The sequence below is a fragment of the Embiotoca jacksoni genome, unplaced genomic scaffold, assembly GCF_022577435.1.
Source record: "Embiotoca jacksoni isolate LCO1_2020_lvr unplaced genomic scaffold, fEmbJac1.0.p SCAF_5, whole genome shotgun sequence".
NCBI classification, from domain to species: Eukaryota; Metazoa; Chordata; class Actinopteri; family Embiotocidae; genus Embiotoca; species Embiotoca jacksoni.
In genome coordinates this window covers 7047428-7061597 of record NW_027185403.1, presented here as the reverse complement: position 1 = coordinate 7061597, position 14170 = coordinate 7047428, and the positions used below count along the sequence as shown (strand labels likewise).

At 37.5% G+C, this 14170-nt stretch overlaps 2 protein-coding genes across 3 annotated transcripts; one reads left to right on the top strand and one right to left on the bottom strand.

The window, feature by feature from the left end:
- Positions 1–128: 128 nt before the first annotated feature.
- Positions 129–6824, bottom strand: yif1a (Yip1 interacting factor homolog A (S. cerevisiae)). 2 transcript variants are annotated; one of them, XM_069170709.1, is made up of 10 exons: positions 6719–6824; positions 6540–6623; positions 6107–6158; positions 4792–5042; positions 3867–3971; positions 2539–2617; positions 2396–2453; positions 2160–2315; positions 1801–1894; positions 129–823 (listed from the first exon to the last, which is right to left on the bottom strand). In XM_069170709.1, the coding sequence occupies exons 3-10, from the start codon at positions 6147–6149 to the stop codon at positions 665–667; spliced, it is 945 nt and encodes a 314-aa protein (XP_069026810.1). In that variant the 5' UTR covers positions 6150–6158; positions 6540–6623; positions 6719–6824; the 3' UTR covers positions 129–664. The 2 variants fall into 2 exon arrangements, with proteins under 2 accessions (XP_069026810.1, XP_069026811.1); XM_069170710.1 differs by lacking the exon at positions 6719–6824 and having other exon boundaries at positions 6540–6635.
- fosl1a (FOS like 1, AP-1 transcription factor subunit a) lies at positions 6431–14117 on the top strand. Its single transcript, XM_069170707.1, has 5 exons — positions 6431–6642; positions 10510–10631; positions 11020–11277; positions 12297–12404; positions 12522–14117. The coding sequence occupies exons 2-5, from the start codon at positions 10515–10517 to the stop codon at positions 13077–13079; spliced, it is 1041 nt and encodes a 346-aa protein (XP_069026808.1). The 5' UTR covers positions 6431–6642; positions 10510–10514; the 3' UTR covers positions 13080–14117.
- Positions 14118–14170: the final 53 nt, after the last annotated feature.

The following is a 14170-nucleotide window of genomic DNA, read 5'->3' as shown; positions in this document are numbered from 1 at the left end:
ACAATGAAGGAAACATTACCAGTGGCATACATTTGCAACCTCTGGTGCACTAGCACTATTTTTCAAAATAAAATCTTTTCAGGTTACAACAAATACAGATAAGTACAAAGTCAAAAGAACATCTCTGAAACGGTTAAAATTGAATACACAAAGCTATATATATTTATTTATTTCTACAAAAATCCAAACATTGTCATGCTTTGTCAAATGTAGATAAATAAAATCCAGGATCACAAAATGAGAAGATAATGCAACAGCATTACTATACCAGAAAAATGGTACTCAAATAATGTGGGTGATGTGAAATTCTGTGGTGTGGAAAGCATGTCCAGAGACATTATATAAAAGGAAACTTGAACCTAATCAGTTCTGATTAAACACATCACTAAATAAAAGCCCTTGTGTTTTAGAATTAGGTGAACAAAAATAAGCATTTGTCAGTGGACAACAAGACATTTTCTGTGTCATACTTTCTGGTTAATCAATGAAATAATTTCAAGATGTCCAACTGACAAGCTCAACACACGCTGCAGCGTAACACTGTTTACATATGCTACGAGCTTTACTGACAACAGAGCGTATAAAGGCAAATGTACAAACACTCAACAACCAATTTTTTTTGGGTCGTGTACACTCAGACTTGAGGCTGTTATACGCCTCACGGTCACCTGACCAAGTGAGAGGTTAACCAGTATATAATGATTGGCTGAAAGATTGCAGTTGCCACAGTGATATAAAGGCGGAGTTGTGGTTTGGCACTTGATCCCATCCCCATAGAGTCCGAGGAGAGAGAGGGAAGGATCTTCATTTTCAGAGAACGAACCTGTGGAGAAAGTAACATCTTTAAACCTGCGATTCAGACCAACTAATAAATGGGCACATTACAAGACTGGGGAATAGGAAGCCACAGCCAGCAGCTGGTTAGCTTAGCACATAAAGACTGAAAGCTGGAGGAACAAGGCGTCCTGTTTCTGTCCAAAGTCTGCAGACTGTCTAACACCACCTGTGAGATGCAATGATCTGCAAACTGAACAGTAAAAATGACATGTTGTGATTTTACAGGGGGGTTACATGCCAGGTAACTTTCTTGAGCCTCCGCTGGTTGCCAAGCAGGTTGTCATCTTGACGACAAGCGGTCATGGAAGCCGTTTCCCCATTTCCAGTCTTTGTGCGAAGCTAAGCTAATCAGCTTAAATTGCTACTCACTTAACTCTTGGCAAAAGATTTAAATATCATATTTTCCCAAAGGGTTTAACTACTCCTTTAAAAATCCATGTTATTAATTGTCTGTAGAGCAAACATTTTAAAAGAATAATATGGATTACATGAATGTAATAAAAATGGTTTAAATGGTTGAGTTCTTTTTTTCTTTCTTTTTCGGTATTTTTTGTTAAAATGTAATGGCATATATAAACGTATTGGCCATAGTTACATTATTTCAGAAAATAATTTAATATAGTGCGATAATGCACTATTCACCACTAAGTGTATTTGTTTTACTGTACGTTTTTGGTGTTTTGTTTCCTTTAGTGTGCTTTTTTCTCTCTATATAATAGGCCACATTGAAGCAACACAAATCTGCTGTGGACAGGAAGTTTATAGTTTAGAGGTTAGAAATATGTTTCTTTGGTGGAAATAAACAATTGAAAAATGTTAACATTTAGAGTAGTAAAAACATTCCATTCTCTTGAGTCTGACTGAGCAGAAATTATTTAGTGACCACTTCTCTTCATACCGTTAAACTTTACCTTCGATTTATAGATGTAGTGAATGATGTGAACACACACTGAAAATACTTACAATGAAGAACATAAGGGCACAAGAGGACCAGGCAAAGGCCACAAAATAACCATCACTGCCGAACAGTAGGCCACACAACACTGTGAAGATCATCCTAAAGGAATACGTAAACACATATTTACTCAGTGAAAAGAGACCAAACTAGAAAACTAAAACCAAACTAAACATAAACTGAAGAAATGTATGCTACTGAGCAGAATGATTATAGCATTTTCTACCACTTTCATTTATCACGTTATTTTTTTCAAATTACTAGAAACTACAGGCAGCTTTGGCCTAAAATGAATTATCTCACTCGTTTACTTTTTCAGTGATAAATCATTAATTTATTCTAAAATGTGTGTTCAAGGTCCATTTACCCAACATATTTGTATCCGCTGTAGGCGATGAGATCGAAGGTTGAGAGGTCGCTGTGTACCGTCAGCAGATACAAACTCAACAACATCACCAAGACCTCGATGATGATCCACACGAGGGCAGTGCTGGCACACAGTCCCAGAACCTCTGGACTGAACCTTCACACAAAGTCAATACAGCTTTTTATTTAGTTCATCTATTACAAACATATTTGCTGTGACTCAAAATAAATATTCACCTTTTTTGAATGCCAAGGGCCATTCCAGCAAGTAAAATGTAGGTAATGAAAGCCATCGCTAAAAGACGAAAAGAACACTTAATACGTTACAGTCCTCCCAAAATATTCTGCTATTGATGATTTTCTGTTTATAGGGGACTTACTTGGAATGTAAAGATCTGGTGCATTCACATCCTGTCGAGGAGTCAGTGGAGTGTCTCTATGGTAACGAACTTCCCAATCCTGCCAAGAAAAATGAAAAACACCATGAATCACCCTGCAGAGCCCAACAGTGTTTCATTCAAATGATGCTCTTTTTTTTTTTTTTTTTTTTACCTTATGGGTCTAAGGTGGAACAATTTATCTTATATAAAACAATCCAACTGTTTAAACCGTCATTATAGGAAAGATCATTTAAACCTGATGAGATTAAAGACCAACAATACATTTTTGGGTAGTAGCAGTAGAAAGAATAACGGTTAAAATAAATTATTACATTTAAAAAAAGTGTCTTCTTTAATGTGGCTTCTCTGTTTAACAGCTTGCCATCCTCATTAAAGGATTATGAAGCCTGTCCGTGGTGTTCAGACCCAATCATGTCTGTTCCAACTGAAGGTGTGAATCTTTATCAACGGGTCCCAAAATGTTTACTTTCCTTTTTCTTCTTTTTAACTCCGAATAAATTCCAAAACAGCACAGAACTGTCATTCTTTCCAAACAGTAGCAGATAGTTTGTGGGGGACTAATTCCAGCTGTGTATTCGGTGCACTAGTAGGACAGCAGGAAAATGTAGATTGTCCAAAACTATGTTCCCAATCTAGTAAAATTTGAATCTGCTATTGACATTTTTGTGTCTGCTTATATATTACTTTTGAATATTTACACAATAATATTATGCATAGAAACAGCATGAAAAAAAAACTAATGGCAGTCTCTTATCTTATTTTCATGCTTTGCTCTTCAAATACCTAAAGTAGGAAAAATATATATTTTCCTACACTGTAAACATAATTGTTATGAACTATATACAGGATTGCCTTAACACAATCTGCTTTTGATGGGCTATACTCCCAATAAGAACAATATAGAATCTCAACAGAAGCACTCTTTTAAGTAAATCTCAGCCATGAGGTTTGTGATGTGGCTGTGATGCTTGTAATCACTATGTAGCTGTATAAACATGGTTTTGGATTGAACAGTGAACAGTATGTGACCCTGGTCTTGTAAGGAGAGTTTGTGTAGTTTGCACATTATCAGGGCACATTATGTTTGTGTTGTTACTGGCAATCACAGCGTTATGATGTTAGTAAATCCAACTGGAGAAGTGATAAAGTGGCTGATTATCTTGTGTGTGTGTTTTAAATGTGACGTGTGTTTAAAAAAAATATGATACCAGAGAAAATTATCATCCAGTCTGTAGCTATTAGAAGTTTTGTGTCGTCCCATCAGTTGATGTGGGACAAAGTCTGATGAGATGAGTGGCTCGGATTACCTGATGTGTGTAAGGGAACATGAGGATCATGAGTTTCTTCATGACATATCTGGTGTCGACTGCAAAAAAGTATTTCAGCTTGTTCACTGACATGAATCTGCTGATCTGAAAAGCAAAGAAGTGCAAACGTTAACTAAACAGATGAGACGTGACAGTCTGCCTAACTTAATAAATACAGATGAGTCATTTTCCCTTTACCAGAGGGTTGTCTGTGGCCACAGGATTATGCATCACTTTGTGTATCAAAGCTGCCAAACCAGTAAAACAACTTTTTTTTGTTTTTTTGTGTGTGTGTGTCATCCCACAGGTGCCCCATTGATTCTATTTGTTCTTCCTTCCTTTCTAGGTGAAGAAAATCACATACTGTGTTTTATATTAAAAAGAAGAGCAAGAAATGTTCTGATTGAAAACCAGTCCACTGAAAATGACAGCTCTATCACATTAAAGTTTGCTCAGTGAAAAAGCTCTGAATATGACTAATACCAGGCAGAATTGGAGTATTTAACAGTAGCTTTAAAGCAGTAAATATCAGACTGCTCTTGTAAAGTATTGATGTCTTTGAAAAACGAATTATGAACTTGTCACATCAAGAGTGACTTTTTGGCAAAAAATAAAGCAACACAATAGTACAAAAATATCCACCGACAGAGTGTAATATATATATAAAAAAAATAAAAAATAAAAAATAAAAAACCTTGTGGAAATCATTCCCAATGTGTTTGAGATGCTGAAACCTGCATTGAAAACTGTCGACTTGTGACTGAATTACAGAAGACACATTTTAGTGGCAGGTATAAATGGTGCCAGTTACCCAGCCTAGGCCGTGACCTTATTTACAGGTCAGTGGGTTAACACTTTATTTAAGCCCAGGCAGTACCATCCATCATAACTGAAGGAGTGCCATGAGTAACCTGCTTTTCCTCACCTCTTTGTTCACCATATCCTTTCCTTGGTTGGCTAAGGAGGAGCCGTACATCATTGCAGCGTTGGCCATTGGGTCAGTAAACAGGTTGTTCACCTCAGCGCCTCCTTGCATGTCATTTGAGAGTGCCCCCATGTTGTACCCAGGAGTGTAATAGCCCTGACTGTTCATTGCTGGTGGTGGTGCTGCTGAGCTGGTGTCATCAAACAAGACAGAGTCTGCTGAGGGGGGAGCTGCACGAGCTCTCTGCTTAGCTGTGGAGAAATGGATAAGACCATGTAAACGGAGGTCATTTAAATACATGATATATATGATAAATATATAAAAATGACTTATATGATACCATCAAACCATATTATCAAATATGAATGCAGTAAAAATCCACCCTGGCTGGTTAATATGTAAACCTTCATGAGAGCTACAATAATCAGTTGATGAATTGATTTGCTGAACGACAGAAAATTAATCACCAACTACTATCATAATCAATCAATCAATCGTTTTGAGTCATCTTTAAGTGATAAAATGATAAAATCCTCTGTCACATTTGTAGCGTTACTGTCCTGTGAGAGCCACATATCTCTGAAAAAGTCAAGCTCATAAAAACGGTCATTTTTCAGCTTTGGGACGATACGTGTTCAAGCTGATCCACGAAGGTTTTAAAATGACTATTTTTTTCTGAAGAAGCAGAAGAATTTCCCCAATCCATAAAGCAGGGTCAGTTTGAAAATGTCTCTAGCCCTGTTCACCGATTTCACCTTCAACAAATATGGACATGGATCTGCTATAAGCTCGTCATGTCTGTTTTGAATCGTTTTGGTTGTATCACAAACAGAAAACTTTTATTTTTTTGACTATGTTTATCTTGTAAAAGGGATGCAAATTATTAGTTTATTCTTTAACATTGAGAGCTATTCGTAGCCATTCATTGACAAAATATTCTCTGTTGGCTGAAGCCCCCAGTGATCTTCCTAATTGGGTTTGAACAGCTCTGCCACGAAGGACCATTTAATCATCGTGTTAAGCAGAAAGATACACATTCAAATTAGGGAGTACGGTGCTTTTCACTGGACAGGAAGATTAATCTCAGAAGTAACTGATAACTAAAGCTGTCAAGACAAATGTAGTGAAGTAGAAAGTGCAAGATTTGCCTCTGGAGGTCTATAGGATAGTGGACATACAAAGCTGCATAAAATGAGTACAATTACCTCTTAAATACCGTACTTTAGTAAAAAAAAAAAAATGCACTTAGTTACATTGCACCAGTGGGGAAACCTCGCAGAAAGGACAGCTCATGGGGATTTATGTGTCCACTTACTTGCTCTGTACCCGTGATGTGGCAGGTCCATCGTAACGTTCATTGACGTCAGCTTAAAATGACAACAAGGACACGTTAGTTACATTTCAACGTATTAACACAACTCTCTCTCTGTGTGTGCTTTCTTGGTCACGCCACCTAAACAAAGTGTTAACACTGCCGCATGCGGTGCTTATATATATATATCTATATATATTTATATAATAAAGCTTCCGACACGTTTCTCCTAACGCTTAGTTAGCACCACCGCTAACCCACCTACGTATAAACTTATTCAACGGTAACCGCTGTTGCTGACGGATAACGCGATAGCTACAGTACGTGTCCAAAAACAACAACAAAACGTGTCTGGGGAATAATGCAACGTTACTGAAGAAAATGCTTTAAAAAAAAATTTAAATAAATAAAAAAAAAGCCGGATTAGCGCACTTACCTACAGAGCTAGCGTTGGGAGCTAGCGACGTGGCTATCGGACTGATCCCTCCCATCCGCAGCGGCTGGTTGACTTCAGTGTTGCCTGCGTGGCAGATAACGATGTAAGTACAGCACACAGTAACAATACAGTACCAGGACGCAGCTGCGATTCATACCGAGCCTGCATGTGTTACTTACCCAATCATATATATTTATATATATACACGCTGTAGGTAGGTTTCATAAAATAAAATAAAACAAAAAATGTAGAGGCCGATACTCAGTTTAGTCTCAGCAGAAATGAAGAGTGACACACACACACACACACACACACACACACACACGTCAGTATTTATTATACCTGTAATTTCACTAGAAACAGAAGGCGAGGATTTATTTTAAGTGGGAGAGGATGAAAGATGGGGAGCTGAAAAGGGGGAAACCACATCACCCACTTTATATTTGCATTTAATCCGAATACTTTCCACTTTAAGTGTTTTCCATCAAAACAGCATTGTGACTTAAGGCGTTGCTAGACTAATTACAACACGGTTATACTCATTACAAGTTGATGCGTGAGGTAAAGTCAATGTAATTTAACTTGTATAATTACAAATCAAAAGTGGCCTATGACACGGAGCTTTACAATCTGTACAACTCCCATGTAACCTATATCTACAGATCGATTCAGAGATGTAACGGGAAATGGGAAAAATACAAATTCATTTAATCTTGAGCAAATTTACACTTGTACTCGGCTATATTTTAGAAAACTATTGTACCTATATTGTGCTCTATTTGTGTTAGAAGTTACAACACATGCAGATTAAAACCCTGTATCTAAAAAAAAAAAATAAACATGAGTTCATAAAACATTAAACTATCTAACAGGAGCCTGTATAATACATTTGAATTTATTTCGACCTGAAGTACTTGCAGTGCTGTTTTCATCCTGAGCATGTCACTTTCACTTGTACGAGAACATCTGCTTCCAGTTTCACAGGAAAGTTACTATATTACTGCGTCATGTAATTCAGAATGACTTCTTTCAGATGAATCTGGATATATTTTACTGCTAATACATTATACTTTCATTATAGAATACCAAGCTTACAACAAATAAGATGAATATTTCCATTTATTTAAGACTCTTGTTTTTTGATTATCGTAAAATCTTACATTATTTAATTTTTATTTAATTGTAGACACCATTAATTGATATTATGATCTTTGTAGGCAAATGATAAGCATGTTCATAGATCGTACAATCAGTACTGTAATGGTACAGGCATGTTGGAAACTGTACACTGTACAATCGCAGTGAGATAATCTAGGTTTACTCGTGGTACGTAAGTATAAATCTACAAGGCGTGAATTACAATACTAAACCAAAAAAAAAATGAAAGCGTGTGTGGAATGGCAGTGCTCCATGAAGCACGTGTGTGTGCGGGATGAGTGTGTGGGTGAGTAGGTGGGTCTGGATGAGTTATGAGTGCATGTAGAGATTTTTGGGATGAGCTAATTGCAATGGAATCTGAACTTCCTACATCCTCGCCAGAAAATGTTACTTTTTGGAGGGAAAATGTGGAGTCAAACAGAAACAACCACTTACTTACACTGCTTACACACGCTCTTACATGCAAACAAACAGTAATTTATAAGATTTTTTTTTTTTACATTTATGTGTTAAAATGGGCTTTGGTGTTGAGCAGACTTTCCCTGGTAAAAAAAAAAAAAGAAAAGAAAAAAGATACACGAAACATCTAGTGGATGAATGAAGGTGTAACGGGGAAAAAATGGTGGCTGACATGTTTTGACATGTCACGATTAGAGACGTATAAAGCAAGTGTGTCATCATTGCATTCCTGATGTTTTAGTCATCTGAGTCACCTTTAACCCATATTGATACAATACCATTAAACACCATGTAAAAACATCCTGCATGTCTGTCCTTGGGGTGTAATATTGTTCAAATCTGAAACATGAGACTCAGTCAAATGTGTCAACGAGCAACAGGTATGCAGACCTTATAAAATGTCTTACTCCAAGCAGTTTCAGTTTTCTTTCACACTCTCGGTCATCACAAAAAGAAACCCAAGTCCACGGTTCCATGTCTCCATTATACAGATCATTAATCTTTTCTTCACAAAAACAGACTCTTTTGAGAGGACAAGTAACTGTATTTGCAATTAACTTAGCTTCTCAAAAAATATTGACAATCCTTATTTCCAGGAGAAGAATTAGCAGTAATATGAGACAACGGTGCAACAGTCAGCAGCCAGGACAAATCAGCCTTTTCCAGGAACTCTGTCCTTTAGGACTGCAAGGTCAGCAGCTGTTATGACAGACTAAGCTTACAGCATGCAGTTTTTGAACCTTTTCTAGGTACTATATTATGCCTGCAAGTAAAAAACAGACGTTGAAATGGGTGTTGAAATAAGTGAGTAGCTTTATGCAACTGGACTGACTCATCTCCACAAGCATGCTTGCACATTGATGTGGTTTGGGAAGTGAGAGTGGCTGCCAAAACCCCTCAGAACAATTAGGCACATGCACGCCAAACTTTATATCTATTTCATCTCACTCTGCAGTACATAAAACACCTTGAAGTAGATAAATATATAATATATAAGAATATATTTAATGTGTTCTATCCATTGTGAGAGAATTAACTATTTGTAGGTTACACCTATAGATGAAAATGGTGGGATATTGTTATGTGAAGGGTTTTTTTTTTTGTTCACATATGTACATGTACATACATGTACATTTATACATGTAAACAAATTTGTTGGTAGTACACGTTAACAGCAGTTAAACTGATATCCATCATTGAAGATAATATTTTTCATTTATTCAAAATATTTATAACTTCTGCAAGTGATCTGAACATAAAAAAAGAAACTTTAAAGTAACTAAAATATTAAAATGAGTTTACTTTGAGTTAAAAGATAGGAGATTAGTTAATTTTGTTGTAGATGATGTTTTCACAGTGTGAATGGAGTCAGTGATTTCACTTTGTGACATGATTTTACTGAGAGGTATCTTTTTAACCACAGTTAAATGTCATATTAAACTGTCACATTCAAAATAGAAGCTTGCGGTGATAAAGGCAAACAAATCTGCTTTTATTTTGTGGTTTCACAAATTTTAAGAGAGATAAACACCGGTCACTCAGCTCTCTATCATAGTATGTTACAATTGTAATGACAGTAATTCTAACAGGCATATGTGTATACCATTGGAGTGATGATAGTAGGTATATGTACGTCATTATAATAGTGGTGATATACATGTCATTATTATTGGAATGATAAAGCACTTATATCCTTTGTACCATTTATTATTATTTTTGACACTTTGGCAAAATTGTGAACTGGAAATTGAATTGATAAGTTGTACAAATTTAACCTTAGTGTAAACAAAATGTGACCGTGCTCCCACTCGGAACTGGAAAGTGCTATAGTATTTCCACCGCTGCATCAGAAGACAGAAATTTCAGAGCAGAAAAACTACTGGTTTCAAACCATGAGGTGATGCTGCCTGAGGAATCCCGAGTGCTACTCTCAGGAGGAAACTCTCACCAAATATGGGTAGTGACGTCATGGCACGTGGTATCATTCGTGAGAGATTCCGGACAACACTATTTCCCGTAAATACGGAGGGGCGTGGCCAAATCTATAGTGGTGGTTTAAGAGTTTACAACCTCACAATCATTCCCAGACTTCTGATTCTGGATGAATAACGACAACAGGGTGCACTGAAATTTGTTTTCGGAGGTTTTCGGACAATTTTGAAAAAAAGGGAGGCAGAATTTCCTTCCTTGCTCCCCCTTGAAGACAAACCCGTTTGGACTCTACCGATTTACCGCAATAAGGTGGACTTGCCCAGAGTTTGAATTAACACAGGAACTCAAGCCGAAAGTCATTTCGTGAGACCCGAAGGCTATACGGCCACAGCTGGATTCAGTTTTCTTGTCACTGAAACAGAAGCGATGTTTCGGAACTTCGGGAGTCAAGGACGAGGAGACCCGCCTTACACAGGCAGCGTCCCTGGGTCAAACTCTGTGTCCCAGGGAAGCAGCAGCACCTCAACCACTCAACAGGAGCAGGTACGTGATGAAATGAAACTGGGCTACAGGTTAAGGGTCAAATCAGTATAACAAAGTGTATAACACAGTAAAAACTTTAGAAACCTATTATATTCAGCCTATAATACTGTACAGTTATTATAGTTTAACTATAAGCCACATCTTATTTGTATTTCTTGAGTAGGCTACTTATACAAACTGTTAAAACATATTTAGGCTAATAGAGAACAAAACCCGTATTTATTAACTAATCATGATCATCTTTATCACCAGTTATGTTTTTTACTTTTAATTTATTTACACGGCATTTACACATCACAATATCTATTATTGATGTTGTATTTATTCATTTTAGTTTTGTGTTTTCTTCTTGTTTTACACACTTTCTATTTAATCTATTTTTTTTCAGAAATTTACAATGGCAGGCAGCAGTCAGTTTGTACCAAGCCTCAATGCCATCACAACCAACCAGGACCTCCAGTGGCTGGTCCAGCCCTCCCTCATGCATTCACCAGGCCCGTCTCGATCTCCGGCGCCTCCTTACCCAACCTTCCCAGGGGCACGTTCACTGGGCCCATCACCTCCCCACTCCCATCTTCTCAGACCAGGAGTCATAAGAGCAGCTGCGAATACTACGTGTTCAACAAGGCGAAGGAACGATGTTCATGTAAGAAAACACCTTTTGAAAAGGCACTAATGATTGTGGATTTTTTTGTGTTTCTGCTGTTTGAAAGGGGACAGTTGTTAAACTGAAAGAAAACGCAAGAAACTCTCTTTGGATTAATATTTTCTTCAGATGGATTGCAGAGGTGTGGACTGTGGCTCAATCATTCCTGTTTAGCTAATGCGTAATATCCTGTAATTCTCTGACACAACTGTGTCATTTCCTTTAGACATGCAACTCCAGATCAATCCATTCAGAAATAATATTAATTATTTAGAGATGTTATTAAGTCATTATTTAAATAAGCTTTCAGTTCTTAAAAGGAACATTTACTCTATAAAGGCAAGCCCACGCTGTTGTTTTCTATGTTCTTAGATAAGGATTATGTTGAATCATTGTTTACACAGTAAAATTATATCATGTGACACACTGTTTGCAAAAATCAGGTTTTAGTTAGTAGAGTGATGTTACGTGTCAAAACCAGGAGTTAAAATGGTCCAATTCATCTGGAACTAAACCTTCCGAACATCATAATCACTGACACGGTATCACTTTTTGGTTTCATCAGGCACACATTGGCACATATCCCGTCACATAGTTGTAATTTCATGGCACAGGAAGTAGACTGTCACGTGACTCATAGGGGCAAGTCATTTTCTGTGACTCACACCCGAGTCACCGCCAGAGTCTGACTGACTCATTAACCTGAAAGGGCGGGAAATGTTAGATCAACAGCAATTATACAGAAGGGTGCTGAATGGAGTCAGAGATTGGGGATTACAAAGGCACACAAACTCAGACGTTCCTCAATCAGCGACTGTGATGACTCAGTGTGCACACATGGTGGTAGTATTTCTCCTGTGTCATGATGCCAATGGTTGACGCTCAATGAATTTCACTGTACATTTGATATTTTGACATGAGCTGGAAGATTCTTAAATCAAGTTTGACCCTGTCATTTTACTATGTCCAGTTAACCTATTTCATGTATTGTAAATGTTTTTCTTCTATTTCCCATGAAGTTGTCCCAGGAGGAAGTGGAAAGACGCAGAATAAGAAGGGAGCGGAATAAATTGGCAGCAGCAAAATGTCGCAATCGACGTCGTGAGCTGACAGATACATTGCAAAATGTGAGTGAACATTTCACAAATGACATAAACTATTGCTTGAAATGTAAGGTTTTGGTCTCAGTCAGGCGTGAATAAATGTAAATTTGTTTGCCTTTCCCTGCTTTCCCCTAAATGTAGGAGACCGACAACCTTGAGGATGAGAAGTCCCGTTTACAGAAGGAAATAGCTGAGTTACAAAAGCAGAAGGAGAAGTTCGAGCTGGTCCTAGAGGCTCACCGTCCCATTTGTAAAATACAGGACTCTGATTCAGATTCTGACCCAAATCCATCCATTTCCTCTTTGGGAGCCATCAAGCTGGAGCCACAGGAGTCCAGCAGACCTGGATCATCAACCAAACTGCCAAGAAAGATGGAGAAGCACAAACCAAAGATAACCATCCCAACCAAGCCTGCAACATCAACCGTCTCCGCTGCTGCCACTGAATCAGAGTCACTCCACACCCCGGTTCTCACATCTACTCCTTCTCTCATGTCCTTCGCTGCCGGTATGGTTTTCACCTATCCCTCAGCCCCTTTAGACACCAGCGCCTCCATCACGTCCCACGTTACATCACATCAGGGACATGTCCAGCAGCCTCAAATCCCACAGCCCTGTGGGATAGCTCATCGCCGCAGCAGCAGCAGTGGCGACCAATCGGATCACTCCCTGCACTCACCAACCATCCTCACATTGTGATCGATGGCCCTGCCATCATAAAACACTAATGTTCATTTCAATGTACTCAGTGTGCGTGACAGAAAGGATCTCTGGGAAACATGACAGAAATGAAAATGATAATTGTAATCACCATTTCAAAATGAGCTACATGCACCTGCTTTGTATCATCTCTTTAGAAAGTTGATTTCTTTTTTAGATGATGTGCAAATATGTGGCATTATCAGGATATGAATGTTACACTCTTTTTAGTTTTTATATGAAGTCTATATTTCTAATTTTAAAAGCTATAAAAATGGAATGAGTGTGTTTTAGATTTATTATGAAATTATTGCATACAGAAATTATTATTTAAAGAATGATAATTCCATTTTGTGGAATAATATTCTATTAATAGTGATAATGCAAATATAAAGTTGCCTTTAGTAACTTGTTATTTCATGTTAGGTAACACTATGAAAGTCCTCAAAAAGGGAGATGGAGTACCTGGAAAAAAATGGTACCTATTTTTGTTTTAATCCTCGAATAATCCGAATATTGTCTATTCAAATTATTGACCACTAAGGCTGGGCCATAGGAGTTAATATAGATTCTACTGTCACATATTTATTTTTGAGAGTGTATTTTTTGGTAGTGTTTGCATTTTTCTCTGAAGAATGAACAGTTTTTGGTGGGCAGTGCCTTACTTTTATCCTTTTGTCAAAACTTCACAGACAATAAAGAATGACGGTTCAAAACCGTGTGGAAACTGGTGTGAAATTATTGGTGCAAATCAGATTCAGTGAACAAGAAAGATTTAAAAATGTTCTAAAGTCCATCCAAGACAGAATAACCTGAACAGCACCGGACAACTAGAAATGAAAGCAGTATTAGATTAATTGATTAGTCGACTGAAAGGAGAAAACTGTTTTGTACCTTACAAAAAAAAAAAAAAAAAAAATCACGACTTTCCCATGGCCTCTGGCTGGGACATGTGATCAAATGAATGACATGTTTACCACATGATAACATGGGGGAAAATGAGGAAATGTTTTCACATGGGAATCTATGGGCTCCACACATTACACCATGAAAATGATATTTAATGTAGTCATATTTTGCAACTATTTTGT